The 26381-nt window shown below is 44.8% G+C and overlaps 1 protein-coding gene across 2 annotated transcripts; it reads right to left on the reverse strand.

Annotated features, from left to right (window-relative positions):
* Window positions 1-3239: 3239 nt before the first annotated feature.
* Window positions 3240-20746, reverse strand: LOC117526086 (arf-GAP with dual PH domain-containing protein 2-like). 2 transcript variants are annotated; one of them, XM_034188098.1, is made up of 12 exons: window positions 20555-20746; window positions 20447-20486; window positions 19950-20080; window positions 18932-19023; window positions 15954-16042; window positions 15742-15851; window positions 15510-15656; window positions 7925-8008; window positions 7768-7830; window positions 7568-7645; window positions 3998-4226; window positions 3240-3914 (listed from the first exon to the last, which is right to left on the reverse strand). In XM_034188098.1, the coding sequence occupies exons 1-12, from the start codon at window positions 20600-20602 to the stop codon at window positions 3886-3888; spliced, it is 1140 nt and encodes a 379-aa protein (XP_034043989.1). In that variant the 5' UTR covers window positions 20603-20746; the 3' UTR covers window positions 3240-3885. The 2 variants fall into 2 exon arrangements, with proteins under 2 accessions (XP_034043989.1, XP_034043988.1); XM_034188097.1 differs by having other exon boundaries at window positions 20447-20746.
* Between the last annotated feature and the right edge of the window lie 5635 nt (window positions 20747-26381).

A 26381-nucleotide genomic window follows, 5' to 3' on the forward strand; every position in this document is an offset into this window, starting at 1 on the left:
CCCTCTGTCAGCGAGGTCTTCAACTCCCACCTCCAGGAGAGCTTCTCCCAGATCCCGGGGGAAGTTGGAGACATGGAGTCCAAGTGGACCATGTTCTCCACCTCCATTGTCGATGCAGCTACTCGTAGCTGTGGTCGCAAGGTCTCTGGTGCCTGTCGCGGCGGCAATCCCCGAACCTGGTGGTGGACACCGGAAGTAAGGGATGCCATCAAGCTGAAGGAGGAGTCCTACTTATCTTTGTTGGTAGGTGGGACCCCAGAGGCAGTTGACAGGTACCGGCAGGCCAAGCGTGCCCCAGCCCGTGCGGTCGCAGAGGCAAAAACTCGGGTCTGGGAGAAGTTCAGGAGGCTATGGAGGAGGACTATCGGTCGGCCCTCGAAGAGATTCTGGCAAACCGTCCGACGCCTCAGGAGGCGGAAGCAGCTCTCCACAGCACTGTTTACGGTGCGGTGGGGAGCTGTTGACCCGACTGGAGATGTTGTCGGGCGGTGGAAGGAGTACTTCAAGGATCTCCTCAATCCCATCGTCACGTCTTCCAAGAGAAAGTAGAGACTGGGACTCGGAGGCGGGCTCATCCATTACCCAGGCCGAAGTCACCGAGGTGGTTAGAAAGCTTCTCGGTGGCAAGGCTCCTGGGGTGGATGAAATCCGTCCTGATACCTTAAGTCTCTGGATGTTGTGGGGCTGTCTTGGCTGACACGCCTCTGCAACATCGCCTGGCGATCGGGGACAGTGCCTCTGGATTGGCAGACCGGGGTGGTGGTCCCTCTGTTTAAGAAGGGGGACCGGAGGGTGTGTTACAACTATAGGGGGATCACACTCCTGCAGCCTCCCCGGTAAGGTCTATTCCAGAGTACTGGAGAGGGAGAATTCGACCCGATGGTCGAACCTCGGATTCAGGAGGAGCAGTGAGGTTTTTGTCCTGGTCGCGGCACACTGGACCAGCTCTACATGCTCCATCGGGTGCTCGAGGGTTCATGGGAGTTTGCCCAACCAGTCCACATGTGTTTTGTGGATCTGGAGAAGGCATTCGACCGTGTCCCTCGGCGCACCCTGTGGGGAGTGCTCTGGGAGTACGGGGTCCGGGGTCCTTTGCTAAGGGCTATCCGGTCCCTGTACGACCGCAGCAGGAGCTTGGTTCGCATTGCCGGTAGTAAGTCAAACCTGTTTCCAGTGCACGTTGGCCTCCGCCAGGGCTGCCCTTTGTCACCGGTTCTGTTCATTATTTTTATGGACAGAATTTCTAGGCGCAGCCAGGGTGTAGAGGGGGTATGGTTTGGGAACCACAGAATCTCGTCTACTGCTGTTTAGCGGACGATGTGGTTCTGTTGGCTTCGTCGATCAGGACCTTCAGCGTGCACTGGGGCGGTTTGCAGCCAAGTGTGAAGCGTCCGGGATGAAAATCAGCACCTCCAAATCCGAGGCCATGGTTCTCGACCAGAAAAAGGTGCTTTGCCCTCTTCAGGTCGGTGGAGTGTCCTTGCCTCAAGTGGAGGAGTTTAAGTATCTCGGGGTCTTGTTCACGAGTGAGGGACGGATGGAGCGTGAGATCGATAGATGGATCGGTGCAGCATCTGCAGTGATGCAGTCGCTGTATCGGACCGTCGTGGTGAAGAGAGAGCTGAGTAGGGGGGCAAAGCTCTCGATTTACCGATCGATCTACGTTCCGATCCTCACCTATAGTCATGAGATTTGGCTGATGACCGAAAGAACGAGATCGCGAGTACAAGCGTGCCGAGATAGTTTCCTCCAGCAGGTGGCTGGGCGCTCCCTTAGAGATAGGGTGAGGAGCTCGGTCACTCGGGAGGAGCTCGGAGTCGAGCCGCTGCTCCTCCACGTCGAAAGGAGTCAGTTGAGGTGGCTCGGGCATCTTTTCCGGATGCCCCCCGGACGCCTCGCTGGAGAGGTGTTCCGGGCACATCCCACTGGAGGAGGCCCGGGGAAGACCCAGGACACGCTGGAGGGACTACATCTCTCGGCTGGCTTGGGAAGCCTTGGGTTCCCCCGAGGAGCTGGAGGAGGTGTGTGTGGATCGGGAGGTCTGGGCGGCTTTGCTTGAGCTGCCGCCCCTGCGACCCAACTCCGGATAAAGTGGAAGAAAATGGATGGATGGATGGATGGATGGACTGCCTGAAGAGAACATGTAAATTTCCACAGTCATTGATGATATGGGGCTGCATGTCAGGTAAAGGCACTGGGGAGATGGCTGTCATTACATCATCAATAAATGCACAAGTTTACTTGATATTTGGACACTTTTCTTATCCATCAATTGAAAGGATGTTTGGGGATGATGAAATCATTTTTCAAGATGATAATGCATCTTGCCATAGAGCAAAAACTGTGAAAACATTCCTTGCAAAAAGGACACATAGGGTCAATGTCATGGCCTGCAATAGTCCGGATCTTAATCCAATTGAAAATCTTTGTGTAAGTTGAAGAAAATGGTCCATGACAAGGCTCCAACCTGCAAAGCTGATCTGGCAACAGCAATCAGAGAAAGTTGGAGCCAGATTGATGAAGAGTACTGTTTGTCACTCATAAGTCCATGCCTCAGAGACTGCAAGCTGTTATAAAAGCCAGAGGTGGTGCAAACAAAATACTAGTGATGTGTTGGAGCGTTCTTTTGTTTTTCATGATTCCATAATTTTTTCCTGAGAATTGAGTGATTCCATATTTTTTTCCCTCTGTTTGGTCTAAAAAAGTAACCGTTACTGACTGCCACAATTTTTTTTCCTGATTTCTTATAGTGTTTCTTAAAGCCAGAAAGTTGCCATTTGAAATGACTTTAGTTTTGTGTCATGTCTGTGATCTGCTTTTTTTCTACAAAATTAAACAACTGAATGAACATCCTCCGAGGCCAGTGATTCCATAATTTTTGCCAGGGGTTGTATTTGCTACAGCCAGGTGAAATCTGGGAATCGCGTTGGCCTCGTCAAACTGCTGAGGTCCTCAACATTGAGGCACCTGAATGCGTGGGCCCTGCCCAGAGAATGCACCATGTCTATAATGTCTTGGCTGACGATTCCTTGCAATGCAAAGGATACTCCTCATCTGAGTCTCCCTGAATAAAACCTAGTACTAGAGGCACCTGGTCATTGTTTTAGGTTACTGATTAGTGTTTAAGTCTCATAACCACACAGTAAGACAGGAAGCACCAAGACCCTAAAGACTGGGACCTTCATGCAGATATCGGCATCAAACTTTGTCCAGCGAATTTATAACTCCGTAATCTTTTCTCAGGCGTTTCCTGATCTCAAAGAAATGATTGTCAGTGCCAAAATAAGTGGATGTCTCAACAATTTCTACACTTCTCGCCACATACAGATGCACATCTGATGGCCAAGTTCAGAAAGTAATTGAAAAGCCTGGATTGTAATCTTGATCCAGTACAATCACAAACTAAGAGTCTCCAAATTCTCACTCAACCTTACAGTATCCATTGATTCCTCAGGATCACAACAGACAATTGTGATTTTAATTTAGTAAAATAATGTAAATGAAGTTTAACAGAACTATACAGACAGCAGAAATTAAAGTGGGTTATTTGAGAAGAAAAGGATACAACAGTTCATCAGGGAAATGCAAATATACAAATACATTCTGTGCAAATTAAGTAACACACAAAAATATTACAAAAACCAAAACCAAAAACAAACAAACTTAAATTTAAATGTATAATACAGTTGGACATTAAGGTTCCTGTGCACCATTGTCACCTGTGAGAACAACTTTGTCCCACATCTGTGCAAAGACTGTGGTTAATTTAACAGATGGTTTGGGGCAGTCAGTGTCCATTTTATATTTCACTGACAGGTACAGAAGTATCCCCTAGGAGTTAATCATTTGATCTGGTCTGGTCTGTCCCGAAAAGGGCAGAACTGTTCATTTCCCTCGTCTCCAGTTGGCTTCATCTGAAAGAATTAAAAAAAATGTAATGAAATTAAATTAACTAGTATCAGCTGCACTCTTACCAGGTGTAACTAAAATGTCTTACTAGCGTAGTCCTCCGGAGTCATGGGTTGACCGATGACCTGTCTGAGTGCCTCCAGCCACTCCTGCTGCTCCTGTTTGAGCTCGCACATAAATACAAACTGCCTTCCTGGCGTCTGCAGTGTGATGCCACAGTGCCACCGGCCCCCTCTCGCATTTTTGCTGCTGGTCTCTATCACAGAGTAGCTGTGGTCCTCAGTGCCAATGAAGACAGCGCCCAACTCTGTTGCATCCTAATGGAGAAAACATCAGGTCATTGTCTGAAATTGATTTCTGTCCACCTTCAATATGTTTTTTTGGATGCATTTATGTGTACGAGGGCTGTGCATGCGCACGAGGGTTGTGCATGCGCACGAGGGTTCAAGCATGTCTGACGTAAAAACATATGAATGAAATCCATATAGTTTTTGAAAAAAATAAAAAGGACCGTTACTTTATTGACAGCCCTCGTATGCACTTTCAAATTAAAAGCTCTTGAATATTGTCAAATAATACAGTTGCGGTCATAAGTTTACAAACACTGGTTGAAATAATTTAAACTGAATTTTCCCAGACTCAGCACATTTCACATGACCAAACAATTAATCTGTCAAGTCAATTAGACTTTATTTCCATTATTCAAAATAATGAAGAAGAGATAGATTTAGTTCAGCTTTAATTTACCACATCAGACCTTTCAGTGGGTCAAAAATTTACATACGTTTAGTGGTAGTTTTACTTTTCAGCTCTCTTGATCCATTCCTCCTGATGGAGCTGGATAAGTCGGTCTATGTTTGTGGGCCACTTTGCTGTAACTTTTTTCCCACTCAGTTCAAAACACAACGTTTCTGTTGGATTCAGCTCAGGCTTTTGGGATGGCCACTGTAAACACGTTTATATTATTGGCTGCAAGCCACCGTGTTGCAGCTGTAGAACTATATTTGAGTGTTTCTTGAGAATTTCAAGATAATATGTATATGTCGTGGACATGAATGAGCGAAGCTCTTCAGCATCTCACCATGTCATTTAGGTCCTTCAGACTTTTTTTTTTGAGTAAATGCTTCAGGGGAGCATTAGCATGGCTAAAACCTTTTGGCGTCTGGGGGTTGCTCCATCCCCAGATCCCCTGCCTTTTAAGCATTTTCTTTTACTTGCCTCTCACATGCCTGGAAGCTCCTTACCATCTAACCATGTCAGTTAGGTACTTCAGACTTTTTCAGTAAAAATGATTCTTGGGAGCATGAGCATTGGCTAAAACCTTTCAGCTGCTGGGGGGGAGCTCTGCTACCCCTCAGATTTGCATTTGCATCCCCCCCATGCATTTTTTTCCCGCTTTTCAGCTTCTGGGGGGGCTCCACCTCACAGACCCCCCTTAATTACAGCCCTCTTAACCAGCTGCCACTTTAAGCATTTTTAATGTAAATGTAAATTAATATTCAAAGTTTTCAGCTAGTTGACAGTAGGGCTGTACAATATGTCCAAATTATCGTATCTCAATATTGTCATATCAGTACGATATGACTATGATTTCACGCAAAGTGAAGCAACAGTGAAAATTAAACCTTCTTAAACAAAACAGTAATAATAATACCACACTCATTTTGTACTCATCATAACGTTAGGATACAGTACCCTCCAAAGTATTGTAATATGTTGTATTTTACACATCTTAATTTGTTTATGCCATTTCAAATACAAGAAATACAAAAAAATATAAAGAATCAACATTTCTAAAATTATCTTCCTCAAACTCAAACTGAAAGTAAATCTGTAAAACTTGATAATACCTGTAAATAATAATGTTTTATTGCCAGTTTTCTTCAGACAAGTCACGGGATGGAAACATGAACATTTCCAAGACATTGAATATGTCTTGGACTTTATTTACATCAATTATGAAGAAATACAAAAGTTTGTTTCACCAAAACATCAAATCTAGGCTTTCATCTCAGATGTACTTTATGGCAAGTTGAAGCTGAACGTTCAGGTCTTCTTTTTAAGAAAATCGGCCTCTACACCACTTCACCAGGAAGCTGTATTTTATATTTTTAATTAATTTATATCAAGTTGTAGACATTTGCTTTCAGTTTGAGTTTAAGGAAGATAACTTTAGATGTATTTATTTATTTGTATTTGAAATGTGTGAAATACCAAGTGTTCCAGTACTTCTGAGTACAGCTGAGAAACACTCCATGGCGTGCATTTGTAAGTGACGTCCATTAAGAGGCTATTTAAGTCCTTCAGAAAATCAATGGAGACACACACATATATAAGAAAACCCGAATTAAATGAGAAATGCCGCTTTTAACAACCTGGCATAAAATAAGCATTTTATCCGGATATTCCACTGTTAAAGGAGATTTTTTTAATGAAAGATGTGCGGACGTCTTTCATTAAAAAAAACAAATATGCATAATATAACCAAAGTTATATTGGTTTACTCACCAATATAACTTTAGTGTCATTATTAGTCTGTGGTTCAAATGACATGTTCAGTTCAAATCTGAGGCAAACATTTTCTTCTTCTACTAAGGTGCATTAGAACTTTTGTGGTACACAGCACCAACTACTGGACAGGAGGAACCTAGCAGTCAAAATGACTCACTGATTTCAAAATTAGCTCTTTTCAGTCAGACATGCGGTGCCATGACATGTTAATCATCTGTTTCCTATCAGATTTCAGGGGAGTCCAGTGCAACCCTGGCCTCTGCTCTAGCTCCACCCATGTCAGGAAGTGTTCCACATTTGACATTTCCTGTTTCACCGTGGAGTCAAAATTTAGCACTTCCTGTTTCAGTATGAACTTGCCACTGAGTTCCAAAGAGATTCCATAGGTTCTCGTCTGTCAATCCTGGAAGTGTTGATCCAGGAAGTGCTCGACATTTGACATTTCCTGTTTCACTGTGGACTCAAAATTTAGCACTTCCTGTCTGGGACTCCCTGTACCATGAACGAGCTTCACGCTCACTCATGGCACAGGGAGGTGGGCAATCTCACATTTCTGTCTGATGCCTTGAACTCCATCAGGTCCTTCTTTGTGATCACTGTGATTCTGTTAGATCTTTGAAATTAAAGTTCATTCATCCCTGGCTGTTAATTTGGGCCTTCCTCCTGAACCATGGAAAGTCTGTATGGTCTAAAGCATCTTCTGTGGCTGTACAGTTGCTCATGATAATCTTTTGGAGATGGCTCCAAAGGAGGATTCTGACTTGTGCAGAGACACAATTTTTATTCATCTCTTTGGATTTTTTTTCCTCAGTACTTTAAATGCAAGAAAGCACTGGCCCTACAGGTAGGCTCTTTAACACAGCCGAAGGTCCCATATTAACACATAATTATGCCTACATGAACTGATCATAAGATTCTAAAAGTAACTACCTGAGTTTATGGAAACACATATACTATACTCTTTAAATAAACAGTCATACTGATTTATGTAAACATTTGATCCACTGAAAATCTTACATAGTAAATAAAAACTGAAGTAAATCTGCCTGTTGGAGTTGGGTAACACTGAGTTCCAATGTTTTTAGCAAAAGTGTATAAAGTTATGCCTTTGTCTGTAAATAAATGGGGCAAATTCTGTATTCATTACCAAGGGAGTTTTAAAATACAGAAGTTTTCTGTTTATGGAGCACAGTGTGAACCACCTCTTCTTGAAGGGTTCCCTTTGCTGAAAAACAGACAGACAGAGAGAGATGCAGAGGATGAATTACATGAGTTTGGCAAATAAAACAAAAGGAAAAAAAAATTCTATCAAAATTTATGGGAAAAACAATTACGCATGTGACAGACCGTTGGCCCAGTTTTCTCCATGTATCCCTCCTTCAGGCATCGTCTTGTTAACTGAGGAATTAACTGTGCAATGAAAGGCACAAAGGCAGCAAAAGTTAAATAGAAATGTCTCGATTAACACTTCTACTTCAGTAGGGATTTTGGACATTTGTCTCACATCGTTTTCTCGAAGAGATGGATGCTTCCTCTGGAGATACGCCAAGCGTGTGGCCCGAATGGCATTGAACCAGGAAACAATTACCTAAACAGCAGCACATACCAAGCAGTAGTAACAAATTCATATATGTAGACATGAGTCTCAGTTATCTGAATTGATTTTCTGTAATCTACTGACCAAGGTCAGATTTCATCAACCACATTTGCTTACAAGCCATATTTGTGATGACTCAGTCCAAACCACAAGCTCTTTTGCAGAAGTGTGCCTTTCACATCAAACTCTGGTTGGGTTTTGTCCTTGGTGTAGTTTTATGTACAAACATGAATGCAAACACTCAAGTGCAGAAAAAAAACAAGCACAGAGACCTTTCAGGTACTGCTTTCATGCATTAAAGAGGCTATTTGAAACAACCAGAGTCTACATAAAGCCATCGCTGATTAAGACTCTGTTTTTGATCTCAGAACATTGAATAACTGCATTTACATGGACCAAAATATTCTGTTTTAATCAGAATGATTGAGAATCTGAATGGAAATGTTGCATATAAACTCACTTTTGTCTGTTACATCACCCGTTATAAAGTTTCTGTTGGGAAAGTTTAGGGACACGGACCCACAACAGGGGGCGCAAAGGAACTGGACAATGGATGAGCCAATAAATAACAATTTACTGTTGTAAATGTGCACAACGGAATACAGACAGAACCAGAATTTGGATTACAGATGATTACACAAAGATGACGTGTGGGCAGGCTCGAGGATAGGAGAGCACCCTCCAGAGAAGAGCCGGACCCCACACGATTTCCACTGCCACCGGATCTGGAAACACACTGGAGATGCCAAGTCCTGAGTCCCCAGGTGGCCACCGTCTTCAGCTGCCGGATCTGGTACTGCTGGCAGGATACAGAGAAAACAGCTTGAGGTGAGTGTGTGAAGACACACCCAGTAAACAGTCTTTAGTTTCCAACGGAGGGAAAACCTCCACCTCCAATCCAGAAACCCGGCACGTGCAGTATTAGTGAGTACTTATCGAAGTTTGGCATGGGGAGCGAAGACGTCAGCCCTCCACGAACCACAAACCCAGCCTCCAGCTGCAAGCACTCACAGAAATGACTGCAAACACTACAGAAGCAAAAACTGTATGTGAAAGACACAAAAACGGCTGAGCAGTTTACCTATAGGTAGACGATATCTCAGCAGTGAGGTGGAGATGTTGTCTGGCTTTTATGGGATGGTTGATGATGATGAGTGGTGATGAGTGACAGCTGGTAAGGGTGATGAGTGACAGCTGTTACTCCGGTGGCTCCTGCGTGGTGGCAGCGCCCTCTCGTGCCCGAAGCCCGCACTTCGGGCAGGGCGCCCTCTGGTGGTGGGCCAGCAGTACCTCCTCTTCTGGCGGCCCACACAACAGGACCCCCCCCCCTCAACGGGCGCCTCCTGGCGCCCGACCCGGCTTGTCGGGGTGTCAAGTGTAGAAGTCAGCCAGGAGGGCTGGGTCCAGGTTGAAGCTCTCCTCACCCAGGAGCATTCCTCAGGGCCATACCCCTCCCAGTCCACCAAGTACTGGAACCCCCGGCCCTTCCGATGGACATCTAGGAGCCGGCGCACAGTCCAAGCCGGCTCCCCATCGATGATCCGGGCAGGAGGCGGCGCTGGTCCGGGACCACAGAGGGCTGAGGTGTGGCGAGGTTTGATCCTGGACACGTGAAAAACCGGGTGGATCCGCAGTGAAGCTGGGAGTTGGAGCTTCACTGCGTCCGGACTGAGGACCTTGATGATTTTGAAGGGACCGATGAACTGTTCCTTCAACTTGGGGGAGTACACTTGTAGGGGGATGTCCTTTGTTGACAACCACACCTCCTGCCCGGGCTGATATGCAGGGGCCGGGGAACGCCGGTGGTCTGCATGGGCTTTAGCCCTCGTCCGGGCCTTCAGCAAGGCAGAACGGGTGGTGCGCCACACCCGATGGCAACGTCGCAGGTGGGCCTGGACTGAGGGCACACCGACCTCTCCCTCCACCACGGGGAACAATGGGGGCTGGTACCCCAAACACACCTCAAACGGGGAGAGGCCGGTGGCGGAGGATACCTGACTATTACGTGCGTACTCGATCCAGGCCAGATGTTCACTCCAGGCTGTCGGGTGCGCGGATGTCACACAGTGTAGGGCCTGCTCCAACTCCTGGTTGGCCCGTTCTGCCTGTCCTTTCGTCTGTGGGTGATACCCGGACGAGAGGCTCACGGAGGCCCCCAGTTCTCTGCAGAAACTCCTCCAGACTTGAGAGGAGAACTGGGGACCACGATCTGAGACAATGTCTGTTGGTATCCCATGCAGACGTACGACGTGGTGGACCAGGAGGTCTGCTGTCTCCTGGGCCGTTGGGAGCTTCGGGAGGGCCACGAAGTGGGCTGCCTTGAAGAATCGGTCCACTTCGTAAAGATGGTCATCATGCCCTGGGACGGCGGGAGGCCCGTGACAAAATCCAGGCCGATGTGGGACCAGGGGCAATGAGGCACCGGGAGCGGTTGCAGAAGTCCTTGAGTCTTAGAATGGTCCACCTTGCCCCTGGCGCAGGTGGTACAAGCCTGGATATATTCCTGGACGTCAGCCTCCATGGACGCCCACCAGAAGCGCTGCCGGACCACTGCCACGGTTCTTCGCACCCCTGGATGACAGGAGAGCTTGGAGCTATGACAGAAGTCCAGGACAGCCGGTCTGGCTTCTGGTGGGACGTAGAGACGGTTCTTTGGGCTGTTTCCCGGGTCCGGGCTCCGTGCCAGGGCCTCCCGGACGGTCTTCTCTACGTCCCAGGTGAGGGTGGCCACGATAGTGGACTTGGGAATAATGGGCTCCGGTGGATCCGGCAGCTCGGTCTTGACCTCCTCTTCGTGAACCCGGGACAGGGCGTCAGATCGTTGGTTCTTGGTCCCGGGGCGATAGGTGATCCGGAAGTCAAAACCCCCAAAGAATAGTGACCAGCGGGCTTGCCTGGGGTTCAGCCGCTTGGCGGTCCTGATGTACTCCAGGTTCCGATGGTCCGTGAAAACCGTAAATGGTGCCGCAGCTCCCTCCAACAGATGTCTCCACTCCTCAAGAGCCTCTTTCACCGCGAGGAGTTCCCGATTGCCCACGTCATAGTTCCGTTCCGCCAGGGTCAACCTGCGTGAAAAGTAGGCACATGGGTGGAGAACCTTGTCGGACTCTCCGCTCTGGGACAACACGGCTCCTATCCCTGAGTCGGAGGCGTCTACTTCAACCACAAACTGGCGGCTAGGGTCGGGCTGCACCAAGACTGGTGCAGTCGAAAACCAACGTTTCAACTCCCTAAACGCGGCTTCGCACCGATCTGACCAAGTGAAGGGGACTTTGGAGGAGGTCAGGGCTGTCAGGGGGCTAACTACCTGACTATAGCCCTTAATGAACCTCCTGTAGAAATTTGCAAAGTCGAGGAACTGTTGCAGTTTCCTACGGCTTGCAGGTTGGGGCCAATCTCTCACCGCAGCAACCTTGGCTGGATCAGGGGCGACGGAGTTGGAGGAGATTATAAACCCCAGGAAGGACAAAGAAGTGCGGTGGAACTCGCACTTCTCACCCTTCACAAAAAGCCGGTTCTCCAACAACCGCTGCAGGACCTGACGTACATGCTTAACATGCGTCTCAGGATCCGGGGAAAAGATGAGGATATCGTCCAGGTATACAAAGACGAATCGGTGCAGGAAGTCCCGCAAGACATCATTTACCAATGCCTGGAACGTCGCGGGGGTGTTAGTGAGGCCGAACGGCATGACCAGGTACTCGAAGTGACCTAACGGGGTGTTAAATGCCGTCTTCCATTCGTCTCCCTTCCAGATCCGAACCAGGTGATAAGCATTTCTCAGATCCAGTTTGGTGAAGATTTTGGCTCCATGCAGGGGCATGAACACTGAATCTAACAGGGGCAACGGGTATCGATTGCGAACCGTAATTTCGCTCAGCCCCCTATAGTCAATGCATGGACGGATTCCGCCATCTTTCTTGCCCACAAAAAAGAAATCAGCACCCATTGGGGAGGTGGAGTTTCGGATCAGCCCGGCAGCTAATGAGTCCCGGATGTAGGTCTCCATAGATTCGCGTTCAGGACGTGAGAGGTTGCACAGTCGACTGGACGGGTACTCAATGCCCGGGATCAAATCTATGGCGCAATCATACGGACGGTGCGGGGGAAGTGTGGTACTCCTCAGGCACCGCCGTAAGATTGGGGGAGACTTTAACCTCCTCATTAGCAGCCAAACCGGGGGGAACCGAGGATCCTAAACACTCCCGGTGGCAGGTTTCGCTCCACTGAGCCACAACCCTAGATGGCCAATCAATCCAGGGATTGTGTTTAATCATCTATGGGAAGCCCAAAATCACGCGGGAGGTAGAAGGAGTCACATAAAACTCAATCTCCTCCCGATGATTCCCAGACACTACCAGAGTTACTGGCAGTGTCTTGTGTGTGATTAAAGGGAGAAGGGTGCCATCTAGTGCCCACACCTTCAATGGTGAAGGGAGCGCCACTAGAGGGAGCCCTACTTCCCTTGCCCATCTGCTGTCCAGCAGATTCCCTTCTGACCCCGTGTCCACCAGTGCTGGGGCCTGAAGGCTGAGGCTGTGGAGCGTGGGGAGGGCAGAACCTTTTCAGACCCGGAAGGGAGAGGGATGGCGCGTGCCCGGCCACGTCCTTCGTCTCGCTCCCGACGGCGTTGTTCTAACCGATTGTCTAATCGTATGACTAGATCATAAGCCCGTCCAAATCCTGCGGCTCGTCCTTAGCCACCAGATGCTCCTTTAGGACCAGAGACAGTCCGTTTACAAAGGCGGCGCGGAGTGCAGCAGTATTCCAGCCGGACCTCGCAGCCGCGATGCGGAAGTCGACTGCATACTCGGCTGCACTCCGACGCCCCTGTCTCATAGACAGCAGCACCGTTGAAGCGGTCTCGCCTCTATGTGGGTGATCGAACACCAGTCTGAACTCCCTCACAAACTCAGTATACACCGTTAGGAGCCGTGCATTCTACTCCCAAAGCGCCGTAGCCCAGGCGCGTGCCTCACCTCGAAGCAAATTAATTACATAAGCCACCCGACTGGAGTCTGACACGTACATCACGGGACGCTGTGCAAAGACGAGCGAACACTGCATTAAGAAGTCTGCGCACGTCTCTACACAACCTCCGTACGGTTCCGGGGGACTTATGTATGCTTCAGGAGACGGTGGGGGGGTTCGTTGAACGACCAGTGGAATGTCTATATTCGGCACCAGGACAGCAGGAGCTGCAGCTGCGCCCTGTGCGCGCGCTTCCACCTCCACTGTGAGAGCCTCCATCCTGCGATTGAGTATATTGCTCTGCTCGGTCACTAAGTCCATCCGAGCAGTGAAGGTGGTTAAGATGCGCCGCAACTCACCTAACACGCCTCCTGCTGGCGCCTGTGCACCCTGCTCTTCCATTGGTTGTTCAACAGATGGTTGACACCCCTCGGAATCCATGACGTTGGCCGAGATATCCTGTTGGGAAAGTGTAGGGACACGGACCCACAACAGGGGGCGCAAAGGAACCGGACAATGGATGAGCCAATAAATAACAATTTACTGTTGTAAATGTGCACAACGGAATACAGACAGAACCAGAATTTGGATTACAGACAATTACACGAAGATGACGTGTGGGCAGGCTCGAGGATAGGAGAGCACCGTCCAGAGAAGAGCCGGACCCCACACGATTTCCACTGCCACCGGATCTGGAAACACACTGGAGACGCCAAGTCCTGAGTCCCCAGGTGGCCACCGTCTTCAGCTGCCGGATCTGGTACTGCTGGCAGGATACAGAGAAAACAGCTTGAGGTGAGTGTGTGAAGACACACCCAGTAAACAGTCTTTAGTTTCCAACGGAGGGAAAACCTCCACCTCCAATCCAGAAACCCGGCACGTGCAGTATTAGTGAGTACTTATCTAAGTTTGGCGTGGGGAGCGAAGACGTCAGCCCTCCACGAACCACAAACCCAGCCTCCAGCTGCAAGCACTCACAGAAACGACTGCAAACACTACAGAAGCAAAAACTGTATGTGAAAGACACAAAAACGGATGAGCAGTTTACCTATAGGTAGATGATATCTCGGCAGTGAGGTGGAGATGTTGTCTGGCTTTTATGGGATGGTTGATGATGATGAGTGGTGATGAGTGACAGCTGGTAAGGGTGATGAGTGACAGCTGTCACTCCGGTGGCTCCTGTGTGGTGGCAGCGCCCTCTCGTGCCCAAAGCCCGCACTTCGGGCAGGGCGCCCTCTGGTGGTGGGCCAGCAGTACCTCCTCTTCTGGCGGCCCACACAACAGTTTCATGCTAGAGAAAAGCTTTCTTAAAAAGAAGATGTGACATTTCAGATACACTTTCACAAGGCACAAGGGACTGGTGGTACAACTGACAAAGGTTATATAATGCACAATTTCACCCATAACAGCCACAGAAACCTATAACTTGTTCAGAGTTGGGTGTCGAGTGGCTTTCCTCACTCGTCTCCTTCTTGCAGACTCAATCAATTTTTGAGAAGTGTCTCTTCCAAACAGATTTAACAGAGTATCATATGTTTGTATTTCTTAATTATTGATGTAAATGATGTCCAAAACATATTTTGGAAATGCTCATATGTCAATAACCTGAATTGTCTAAACAAAAACTGACTGTAAAAGTGATGATCTGTATGAACAGTAATCCTTGTATTTCGCATGTTCAATTACTTATGGCGTTCTGAAAATTGAGGGACTCTGTATAAAAATGGCTGTAATTTCTAAATTGTTAATGCAATAATTTTGATAAACCCCTTGAATTAAAGCTGAATAGTACAAAGTATTTTTTAAACCACAAACACATCTTGAGTTTTTTTTTTCCCTCTCATTTCAACTCCAATATGGTGTACAGAGGAAAAATATTAAAAGAAATTGTCACTGTCCAAATACTTATGGGCCTGACTGTACAAATGTGATATTGATATCAATGAAACAGTATACAATTAGAAAATCTATGTAATTTTATATATATATAGTTACAGATGCCTCTTCAGCACACTGTGTTGGGCCACACCTTTTCTTCTTCTGTACCCATTTGGGATTGCCACAGCAGATCATCTGCCTCCATCTCACCCCGTCCTCTGCATGTCCTCCCTCACCACATCGATAAACCTGCTCTTTGGCCTCCTTCTTCTCCTCCTGCCTGTTGACACCATCCTCAGAATCCTTCTTCTAATATACCCTTCGCCCCTCCTCTGCACATTATTGACCATCTCAGTCTCACCTCTCTGACTTTGTTTCCAAACCGTTCCACCTGGGCTGTCTCTCTGATATGTTCCTTCCTAATCCTGTCCATTCTCATCATCACTCCCATGGAAAATCACAGCCTGTTTCCTATCGGCACTGTATTCGGCAAATGGACCACTAATTGGTCATTTCTGAAGAAGAATGTCAATCTGTCCGTCCTTATTTGTTTCCATGTTGCAGGTTTTATATACCGGATTTGTTAATAAAGAAATCTGATAAAAAAGGAATTAAATAATGCGTGTTTGATTGTGCAGCTCACCTGCCCATTCTCATGGTAAACAAACAGATTCCTTGTGCGTTCCTCCTGCAGGTAGGAGATCTGCAGCCCGTGGGCATGTCCAATCTTATCAGGCTGGAAAACTGCATTCAGGTCCTTCATGGAAACGACAGCTTTGGGAACCTTGGACTGATACAGAAAAAGATTTTTTTAAATACTGGAAAGAAAAAGTATTTAATTCAAAAATGTACACTGTAGCAATGACACAACCCACATCTTTAACGTAGTATTTGAGAGTGAAGTCTTTCTTGGACAGCACGAAGGTCCTCTTCAGGAACTGCTTATTGTCTTTGCCCTTCTTCCACAGCGTTGACTCAAATGTGTCTGTGTCAGTTCAAACCATATTTGACATTAAGTTGTATATACTGTATTTCCATATGTGCAGAAACCTGAAAGCTTTGCTGATTGTAAGAATGTGATAATTACCTGAGGTATAATCTTGTTTGAAGTACGAGTTTTCTCCTGTGAATTCTCTTCTTTCATACTTAGCATGGATCCATTGATCCTTAAGAACACTGGGGGAAAAAGATTTCTTTCTGGAGACAAATTACACCTTTCACTAAATTATTTATGGTAACTAGGTGTCTTGCAAATACTAAAGATACAGACACTGAAGTGATGTTATTTATTTAGTTATGTACAGTATTTGTTATGTAACAGCCTGTTGTAAATATTGCTACTGTATGAAGAAAATAGCCAATACTTAAGACAAGAAGGGAACTTCAGAAGCTGCAACACCAATGCATTGCATGTTTGAGACAGATTCATGCATTTTTTTTTCTTATTCCATAATACTCGTATATGGTTCTGTATGACCTTGATATCTGATCAATTCTGTCTAAATTTGAGTCACTTTGTTCTTCCTTAACACATAACCCTTCCACCATGGTTAATCCATATTGTCTCCAAACTGTTTGACTTAAAGTTAGGGCCTGAGTTTCACATTTCAAGATCAACTATATGGTTAAAGGCCATGTGACCAATATAATGTTATTTTACATTAGAGTTCCATAGTAACCACATGCTTAGCTTTAACAAATTCCTTGAAATAACCATTTCAAAAGATCGTGATCTTATGAGGCCATGCAACGTCAAAAGGTCATGTGACCAATTCTGTTGGTGACATGTGATTTCATCATTGTTCCATAGTAAGGACAGGTTTATGTTTAACAAACTCCCCAAAATAACATTCCAAAAATATGTGACCTTACAAGGTCACTTAAGGTCAAAGAGTTATGTGGCCAATTAGAATGTGATGTGTGATTTCATATTAGTTTTCCATAGTAGCTAAAGGTTTATTTTCAACAAATCCTCACGAAAACATTCCAAGAGTTTTACCTTTCAGTGTTACCTAAGAGTCATAAACTTATGTGACCAATAGAAAAGTGATATGTTACTTCATAATAGTGTATAACAACATATAAAGATTTAGGAAGATCATACACATTTTTGTTTGCTTGTTTAAAAACAACAATAAAATCTTTGGGTAACATTGACATTTGATCTTCTAATTCCAAAATCAATGGGGTTCCTTAAGTCGAATTTCTAAACGTGCAAACAAAGTTGGACATCGAGGTGAATGTGAGGCATTATTTGTAAAGTGTTTTGAGTATTTGATGTAGATGGAAAAGTGCTATATAAATGCAGTCCATTTATAACAATCAGGTAGAGATGAAGTTATCGTATTCACAAGCAATTTTTGCATAAAAAAATGCTTCCAGATACATTGATCTTTGTCCTTCTGACTCCAAACTTAACAGGCTGCAATGCAATGGATTTTCTGGCAAATGTGCAGAAAGCAACTTAAAGGTGAACAAAAAAACACAATGTGATAATACAACCCCTGGCAAAAATTATGGAATCACCGGCCTCGGAGGATGTTCATTCAGTTGTTTAATTTTGTAGAAAAAAAGCAGATCACAGATCCCATTTCCTTTAGGCGGTTTCTTACAGTTCGGTCACAGACGTTGACTCCAGTTTCCTCCCATTCGTTCCTCATTTGTTTTGTTGTGCATTTTCGATTTTTGAGACATATTGCTTTAAGTTTTCTGTCTTGACACTTTGATGTCTTCCTTGGTCTACCAGTATGTTTGCCTTTAACAACCTTCCCATGTTGTTTGTATTTGGTCCAGAGTTTTGACGCAGCTGACTGTGAACAACCAACATCTTTTGCAACATTGCGTGATGATTTACCCTCTTTTAAGAGTTTGATAATCCTCTCCTTTGTTTCAATTGACATCTCTCGTGTTGGAGCCATGATTCATGTCAGTCCACTTGGTGTAACAGCTCTCCAAGGTGTGATCACTCCTTTTTAGATGCAGACTAACGAGCAGATCTGATTTGATGCAGGTGTTAGTTTTGGGGATGGAAATTTACAGGGTGATTCCATAATTTATTCCTCAGAACTGAGTGAGTCCATATTTTTTCCGTCTGCTTGGTCTAAAAAAGTAACCCTTACTGACTGCCACAATTTTTTTTCTTGATTTCTTATAGTGTTTCTTAAAGCCAGAAAGTTGCCATTTGAAATGACTTTAGTTTTGTGTCATGTCTGTGATCTGCTTTTTTTCTACAAAATTAAACAACTGAATGAACATCCTCCGAGGCCGGTGATTCCATAATTATTGCCAGGAGTTGTATTTCTGTAGTGAATATTTTTCGGCAACATGGTGAAGGAAGTAACAAAGGAGAGTGAACAGGGAAGCTGCCCAAGAGCTTAAAATGAGCTGAAACAGAATTTTTCCAACCCTCCAATTTCACCATGTATTTATTGACAAATTATTGTATTATATGATTACTTATAACATGTACTGCTGGTGACAGTGAAGCATCTATAGGAATTATTTAGCCACTGGTGGTACTTTTTATAATTTAACTTTTATTTAACCAGGTTAGTCCCATTGAGATCGAGACCTCTTTTGCAAGGGAGACCTGGACAATTATTAAGTTTCCAATTCACCTGCATGTCTTTAAATGTGGGAGGAAACTGAAGCACCCAGAGGAAACCCACGCAAACACGGGGAGAACATGCATACACAACAGGTGAAAACTGAAACCATGACTTTCTTGCTGTGAGGCAACAGTGCTAACCACTAAGCCACCGTGCTGCCGTACTTGTACTGTAAAAAAAATTAGTTGTAAAAAAAAAGTGAACCTGTATCAGTTAAGACACCTTCTGTGACCTCGTATATCATTGTTGTGAACACGTACAATATGACGCCTCTAATACAAACACATAAAGCTGTCAGTGATGAATGGACACAGTCTGTAGCAGCAGCACCACCAAAACATCCACCCTTCACTGTTTGTTCCTCTTTCTTTATTTGTCCAATGGGAATCTCCTCTGCCGCTCACTAAAGGCAGCGTTTGAGCTAAAGAGGTAAACAGAAGCGGTGGCGTTCACTCACATACAGTCATCTTGCTGCGGCCGGTAGATGAATGCAGGGACACACTTCTCGTACTCAGTTTTTACTGCAGTGTTTCCTCTCTGCTTCATGAACTGAAATGGTGAAATGTGAGAGTTCATGCTAGTTTTCTGGCATTAATTACTACTGTTAAACAGTTTGTTTTTTTAAGTTGACTTTTCAATGCATATCCATAAGCACTCTTCTTATTTATCCATCTGACATTCTAACATTAACATCAGGGATTAAAGGTTTCCTGGGATGACTGGATTTCCAAATGTGGTGGTACCCTTATTTATACATGACAAGGTGCCTTAGACTACTGATAGACCATGTCAATGAAAACACTATATGTGGTAATATGTGACCACCATCTGTCAGCAGTCACTGTTAGTGTGTCCAGGGGAATGTCCCACTAGTCCTATGGTGCACTAGTCCTAGTATTCAGGAGAGCGTGTCAAAGGTGTTTTTACATTTATAGTAGGCTACATGTTGCACTAAAGTAGGTTAAGTAATCTACCAAAGGTGTGACAATAAAAAAAAAAAACATTTCATTATGGTGAATTACCATTATTTGTTGCTTTTCAATTCAACAGATTTTTAGACAACAGCACAATTAAAGGTGATTAATGGTGTATGCCAACAGAATCATATGTTTTATTTTTGTAAACTGAACAAAACTGGATCTGGTTTGTTAGCTATTTGAAAGTATTACATTTATTTGTGAATATTAAAATCAGTTTGGGGTTGTAATATACACCATCAAATAATACAGTATAAAGAGGTTAGGACCAGTGGACTGTAGGACTAGTGGACCCTCCCCATCGCTAATACATGACCGCTTATGCTGATGCTAACTACAGTTAGCGTTTATTTGAATCCAGCTTCTCAGAAGTCAAAAATTCAATCAAGTCAATCTAACAGTGTCCGGTAGAAATTGCAGTATCCCAATATCCGGAAAACCAGTAACTTCTGGAAAATGTTTTGGAATCTAAAATAATAGATTAACTACAAACTGCACCTCTACTTGTGAATCTTCCCAGAAATCTAGATGTATGGATTTCACTCTGCTAACAGCAGGCAAGTTACGATGCATCCCCGAACAGTTCAGACACACAAAGATACCGAGAGTGTAGGAGGCCCAGTCAGGATCTATAAGCAAAAATAGTCAATGTCATCAAAAAAATAAATAAATAAATAAAAAATAACACAAGTTACCATACATACCAGAATATATAATAACAATAATAATACAAGTTACAGGACATAGCAAAATACACAGAAAGTATCAGTCTTTGGCAAATTTCCATGATGGCAATATAAAATAAATCAAGAGAATTGTTTATCAGTAACAGAAGGAACAATGGCTTACAGTAACTAAGCACTTCCCCTCATGCAACATAATAATGATGCATTTTCAACAAAAATTACACACTACAGCATTCTAAATTAATAAAAAAAAACATTTATGTTGAAGTTAGGCACCAGTACTACTGTGTTGTGTTGTTGTCTACTCACCCGGAGCTCCACAGTCAGCGCACATGTTATTTCCAGCCTGCTGCAACAAATCAAGTAAAATTTTATTATTTCTTTCCAGGCTGGCCATAACTGAAGGCACTTTGTTACTGTCAGCTTGACAGTTGAGAACAACCAGAAGTGCTGCTGCATATTCATTCCATACTGGTTCTATCTGTTGCTTGCTGATGTTCCACTCAGTTCTTTAGAGGTTAAAATGCTCATTTTTCTGGTCATGGCTCAGCATGTTATAGCGGCTTCAGCATTTCCTCCTCTCTGAACAGCAGCACAAAGTTTATTGTTCTGCACACAAACGTAGATGTCCAGAAATAGAACAGAAAGGAAGTGAAACAGTAGTCAACATGTTACACATTGAGTGACTTATGTGCAGCAGCTCACAGAAAGTGGTTATTCTGACAAACTGGACAATGAATTTCAATTCAATAAGTTTTTATTTTTATTCTTTCGTATTAAATAATGGAACATGAAAAAACACATACCAAAATTTTTGCAGCCTGCAACAATTTCCTCGTTCATTGTACAACGTTTTTAGATCGATTCAAAGCTGGATTTAAACTATTAACACAACCTCATTTCTGCAATACAGATGTAGTTCATAAACTATTTACTGAAATTCGTAATGCCAAATTTAACATTAAAAATGTATTAAAATCTATATTGTAATAGCCAAGTGGCCTCTATCGCTTATATCATGGAGAAACCGGGGAGAGCTGGCATTTGCTGTTTGGTATGCTTATTTATTTTGGGTCAATTATGAATGCTGCAAAAATGAAAAGTTTATAGGACAAATATTTTTGGAAAAATTTGTGATTTTAGGTAAAGGGTAAACAATGGGTGGTACAATGCACCATGGGAGTTTGGGGTTTTAAATGTTGTTATTGTGGTTCATGTTAATTTAATAGTGTTGTTAGTTTATTGATTTATTATGTTTTTGTAGTTCAATTGGTTTAGTCACTTTAGTTAAGTGTCATGTTGCCATTAACATGAGTGCGAAGTGTATTGCATTTGATGTCTTCCACCACCATATCTGTTTGTGCGTGTGTAAAAATAGAAGCACCTGCTTGCGGCAAAATGCGGGAAAGACAAAAAGCTCTCTGTGTGTCTGTGTGTGTAACTTCAATCATGGACGAACTGGGGAGAGCTGACATTTGCCGTTTGCTATGCTTATGTATTTTGGGTAAAAGATGAATGCTGCCAAAGCAGAATGCTGATAGGACTAATATTTTTGGAGAAGCTATGGATATTAGCAAACAACACTGTGCAATGGATGTTGCTAACTACATTTTGGACTCATGTGCCTTTGCAGCAGGGGGTAGTACATCATCTTTACATTAAAAGCGTGAGTGAGTGCATGCATGATTTTATTTAGTAAGTTCAGTGTAAGTGCATAACTGTAAATACATTAAAAATACATGGATAACACAATAAAGTGAAAACACATTTCCACTGTGGTCCTTTTAAAAAATCAAATGACAAAGTAGAAGTAAAAATAAAATAATAATAATACTGATAATAATAGTGTTTATATGATAACAAGAATGCAAACAATTTATAAATACATACAGTAAATTAACATTAAAAATTACATAATTAACAGAAAATACAAAGGTTGAATTCTTCTTCTAAAATAGTCAAGGTCAACATTCTGGACTCACAAGGCATTCCAAGCTTTGCTTAATTTATTACCATCCTTGAAAATGTTAGCTCCCTGTTTTATAAACACTATCCAATCTAGAATTCGTGGACCCCACGGGCAACACGCTAGTTAAATTTAAAAAGGCAATAATTATTATGAGGACATACTCATAGCCAAGCTCCAGCAGTCCTGTGTTTGTGCAAGAGGGGGCGCTATTTTGTTATAGTTTAAAACTACATTGAATGTAAAGTAGGCAGCACAGTGGATTAGTGGATAGCACTGTTGCCTGACAGCAAGAAGATCATGGGATTGATTTCCACCTGTGGCCTTTCTGTGTGGAGTTTGCATGTCCTCCCCGTGTTTGTGTAGGTTTCCTCCAGGTGCTTAAATTGTCCATATGTGTGTGTGTGTGTGTGTGTGTGTGTGTGTGTGTGTGTGTGTGTGTGTGTGTGTGTGTGTGTGTGTGTGTGTGTGTGTGTGTGTGTGTGTGTGTGTGTGTGTGTGAAAATGTTTGTTTGTTTCTCTATATGTGGCCCTGTGAGAGACTGGCGTCCTGTCCAGGGTGTACCCTGCCTCATGCCCTGTGACTGTTGGGATAGGCTCCACTCTACTTTGTATTAGTTATAATGGGTATATGTATAATTTTATATACATATATATAACTTTTATTTTTGGTTAAAGGGGTGGAGTACTTTGAGGATCTCCTCAATCCCATCGTCACGTCTTCCGAAGAGGAAGCAGAGACTGGGGACTCAGAGGCGGACTCATCCATTACCCAGGCCGAAGTCACCGAGGTGGTTAGAAAGCTCCTCGGTGGCGGGGCTCCTGGGGTGGATGAAATCCGTCCTGAGTACCTTAAGTCTCTGGATGTTGTGGGACTGTCTTGGCTGACACGCCTCTGCAACATCGCGTGGCGATCGGGGACAGTGCCTCTGGATTGGCAGACCGGGGTGGTGGTCCCTCTGTTTAAGAAGGGGGACCGGAGGGGGTGTTCCAACTATAGGGGGATCACACTCCTCAGCCTCCCCGGTAAGGTCTATTCCAGAGTACTGAAGAGGAGAATTTGACCGATGGTCGAACCTCGGATTCAGGAGGAGAAGTGTGGTTTTCGTCCTGGTCGCAGCACACTGGACCAGCTCTACATGCTCCATCGGGTGCTCGAGGGTTCATGGGAGTTCGCCTAACCAGTCCACATGTGTTTTGTGGATCTGGAGAAGGCGTTTGACCGTGTCCCTCGGGGCACCCTGTGGGGAGTGCTCCGGGAGTACGGGGTCCGGGGTCCTTTGCTAAGGGCTATCCGGTCCCTGTATGACCGCAGCAGGAGCTTGGTTCGCATTGTCGGTAGTAAGTCCAACCTGTTTCCAGTGCACGTTGGCCTCTGCCAGGGCTGCCCTTTGTCACCGGTTCTGTTCATTATTTTATGGACAGAATTTCTAGGCGCAGCCAGGGTGTAGAGGGGGTCTGGTTTGGGAACCACAGAATCTCGTCTCTGCTGTTTGCGGACGATGTGGTTCTGTTGGCTTCGTCAAATCAGGACCTTCAGCGTGCACTGGGGCAGTTTGCAGCCGAGTGTGAAGCAACCGGGACGAAAATCAGCACCTCCAAATCCGAGGCCATGGTTCCCGACCGGAAAAAAGTGCTTTGCCCTCTTCAGGTCGGTGGAGTGTCCTTGCCTCAAGTGGAGGAGTTTAAGTATCTCGGGGTCTTGTTCACGAGTGAGGGACAGATGGCGCGTGAGATCGATAGACGGATCGGTGCAGCATCTGCAGTGATGCGGTCGCTGTATCGGACCATCGTGGTGAAGAGAGAGCTGAGTAGGGGGCAAAGCTCTCGATTTACCGATCAATCTACGTTCCGATCCTCACCTATGGTCATGAGATTTGGCTCATGACCCAAAGAACGAGATCGCGAGTACAAGCGGCCGAGATGAGTTTCCTCCGCAGGGTGGCTGGGCGCTCCCTTAGAGATAGGGTGAGGAGCTCGGTCATTCGGGAGGAGCTCGGAGTCGAGCCGCTGCTCCTCCACATCGAAAGGAGTCAGTTGAGGTGGCTCGGGCATCTTTTCCGGATGTCCCCTGGACGCCTTGCTGGAGAGGTGTTCTGGGCACGTCCCATTGGGGGGAGGCCCCGGGGATGACCCAGGACACGCTGGAGTGACTACATCTCTCGGCTGGCTTGGGAACGCCTTGGGGTTCCCCCGGAGGAGATGGGGGAGGTGTGTGTGGATCGGGAGGTTTGGGCAGCTTTGCTTGAGCTGCTGCCCCCGCGACCCAACTCCGGATAAAGCGGAAGAAAATGGATGGATGGATGGATGGATGGACGGGGTGGACGTTTACAAGGTTTTGCTTCTGCTTACACCCTTTCAGGTGCATGGTTGGATTATTTTCTTTCCTTTTTGTATGTTTTTTGTTGTTTTGGATCTGAGTGTGCCGAATAAATTCATTCATTCATTCAAGTAACAAACTCCTCCTTGTTCACGTCCCTATATAAATATACAAATTTATTTAAATAGGCCCTGGGACCTGGGATTCTCCTCTCTGTCCAATCATTCAACATGAACAAAGACAAGAAATTTTATCAAGTCTGAGCTACAGATACTAGTAAATGAAGTCGGGACACGCAAGGATATTTTATTTGGTACCCTGTCAACTAGAATAAACATGAAACGAAAAAATTGAGTGGGAGCATGTGTGTAAATGCTGTGGGCTCAGAGCAGCACACACACACACACACACACACAATGAAGTTAAAAAAATTAGGTGTGCCGTAGTCAATAGTGTGTGGCATTCACAACTTTACACACGCGTTTAACGACAAATACTACACACAGGGTGACAGTCGGGCAGCCTGTTAAGAATCTGCAGCTCGAGTTTCACCATCAAGAAACAAACAAACAAAAAGTAATGACAAAAAACATATTTGAATGTGCACATGACCAAATGTGCCCACACTGGTTTTCATTCGGAACAATTACACAAATAAACTATTTACTCACCAAGCAGACACCCATCGTGCACCGTGCCAGCTTCTAGCCTTGACGGAATGAAAGTTGTTTCTTATTAACAAAAACAAATTCAGCATGTGATGGCACCTTTATACATAGCAATATATGTGCAGTCAATACTTCTTAGATTAGGGAAACCAGCTCTCACTGTAAATTGCACTTTAATGTTGTACCTGGATGACATTCGGATTCCGTACCACACTGCTGGCATGGCTCGGCTCAAGGTTGACTGCCACCCTCCTGACTGATCGGCCAGCTCCCGCTGAAATGCCCCTGTGCCAGGAACCCCAGTGTGGTGTGGGCACAGACAACCCCTGGCTCTTCGCCGTTGTATTCTAGGGCCGGCCGCAGTTCTGCGCACAATTCCAGTAACACTGGCCTTGGTAAACGACATCGGCTTATGAGTCAGTTATTGTCACTTGCAAGTAAATCCTTGCATTCCCTGAATACTCACTCACATTGGATTGCACCATTTACATTTGCATCTAACAATGCTGATGAGCCATTGTTAATACCATTTTCTTCATCACTTTCCACATGATTTTATATCCACCCATATAATTGCAAACACGTGGGTGTGTTCATTGTTCGTGTTTCACTGGTGTGTACATCACTCTGATGACTTCTTCTTTTCACATTATTAAGTTTCCCAACATCTCCCAAGTGTCACCAGAGGAACAATAGCTGTAGAAACGTGCGTACGCCAGTCATGAACTTGCCCTGGGGCACCACACATTTCCAGTCATTTCACTTTTGATAAATCTGAATGTTAGCGTGGAGACGGACGTGTGCCACATTTTTGTGCATATGCAGGCTTTGTACATGAGTCCCCAGGACTGTAGGCAGGCCAGTCCAGTGTCCGTACCTTCTTCCACAGCCACACCTTTGTAACATGTGCAGGATGTGTTTTTTGTATTTTTCTTGTTGAAAAATGCATGGACATCCCTGATGTCCTTGCATAATGAAAAGATGTCGTCTTGAAGGCAGTATATGTTGGTCTAAAATCTCAGTGTACGTTTTTGCATTAATGCTGCCATCACAGAAGTGAAAAATACCTTTGACAAAGGCACTATGCCCATAATATGGCAGGCCCTGGACACACACACACACACATCACTTATGTCAAACATTTTTAAACTTGTTTATTTCTACTGTATAGTATTTTTCCGATTTAACCTTGTTTTATTATATTGGCTGGTCTGTATGTTTTAGTTATTCTTGCAGCTTTAATTGTTCTTATGGATGTAGGATTTTGTTTTACTGTTGTTCTGATGTTAT

This window comes from Thalassophryne amazonica, chromosome 15 (assembly GCF_902500255.1).
Source record: "Thalassophryne amazonica chromosome 15, fThaAma1.1, whole genome shotgun sequence".
In the NCBI taxonomy this organism is placed as follows: domain Eukaryota; kingdom Metazoa; phylum Chordata; class Actinopteri; order Batrachoidiformes; family Batrachoididae; genus Thalassophryne; species Thalassophryne amazonica.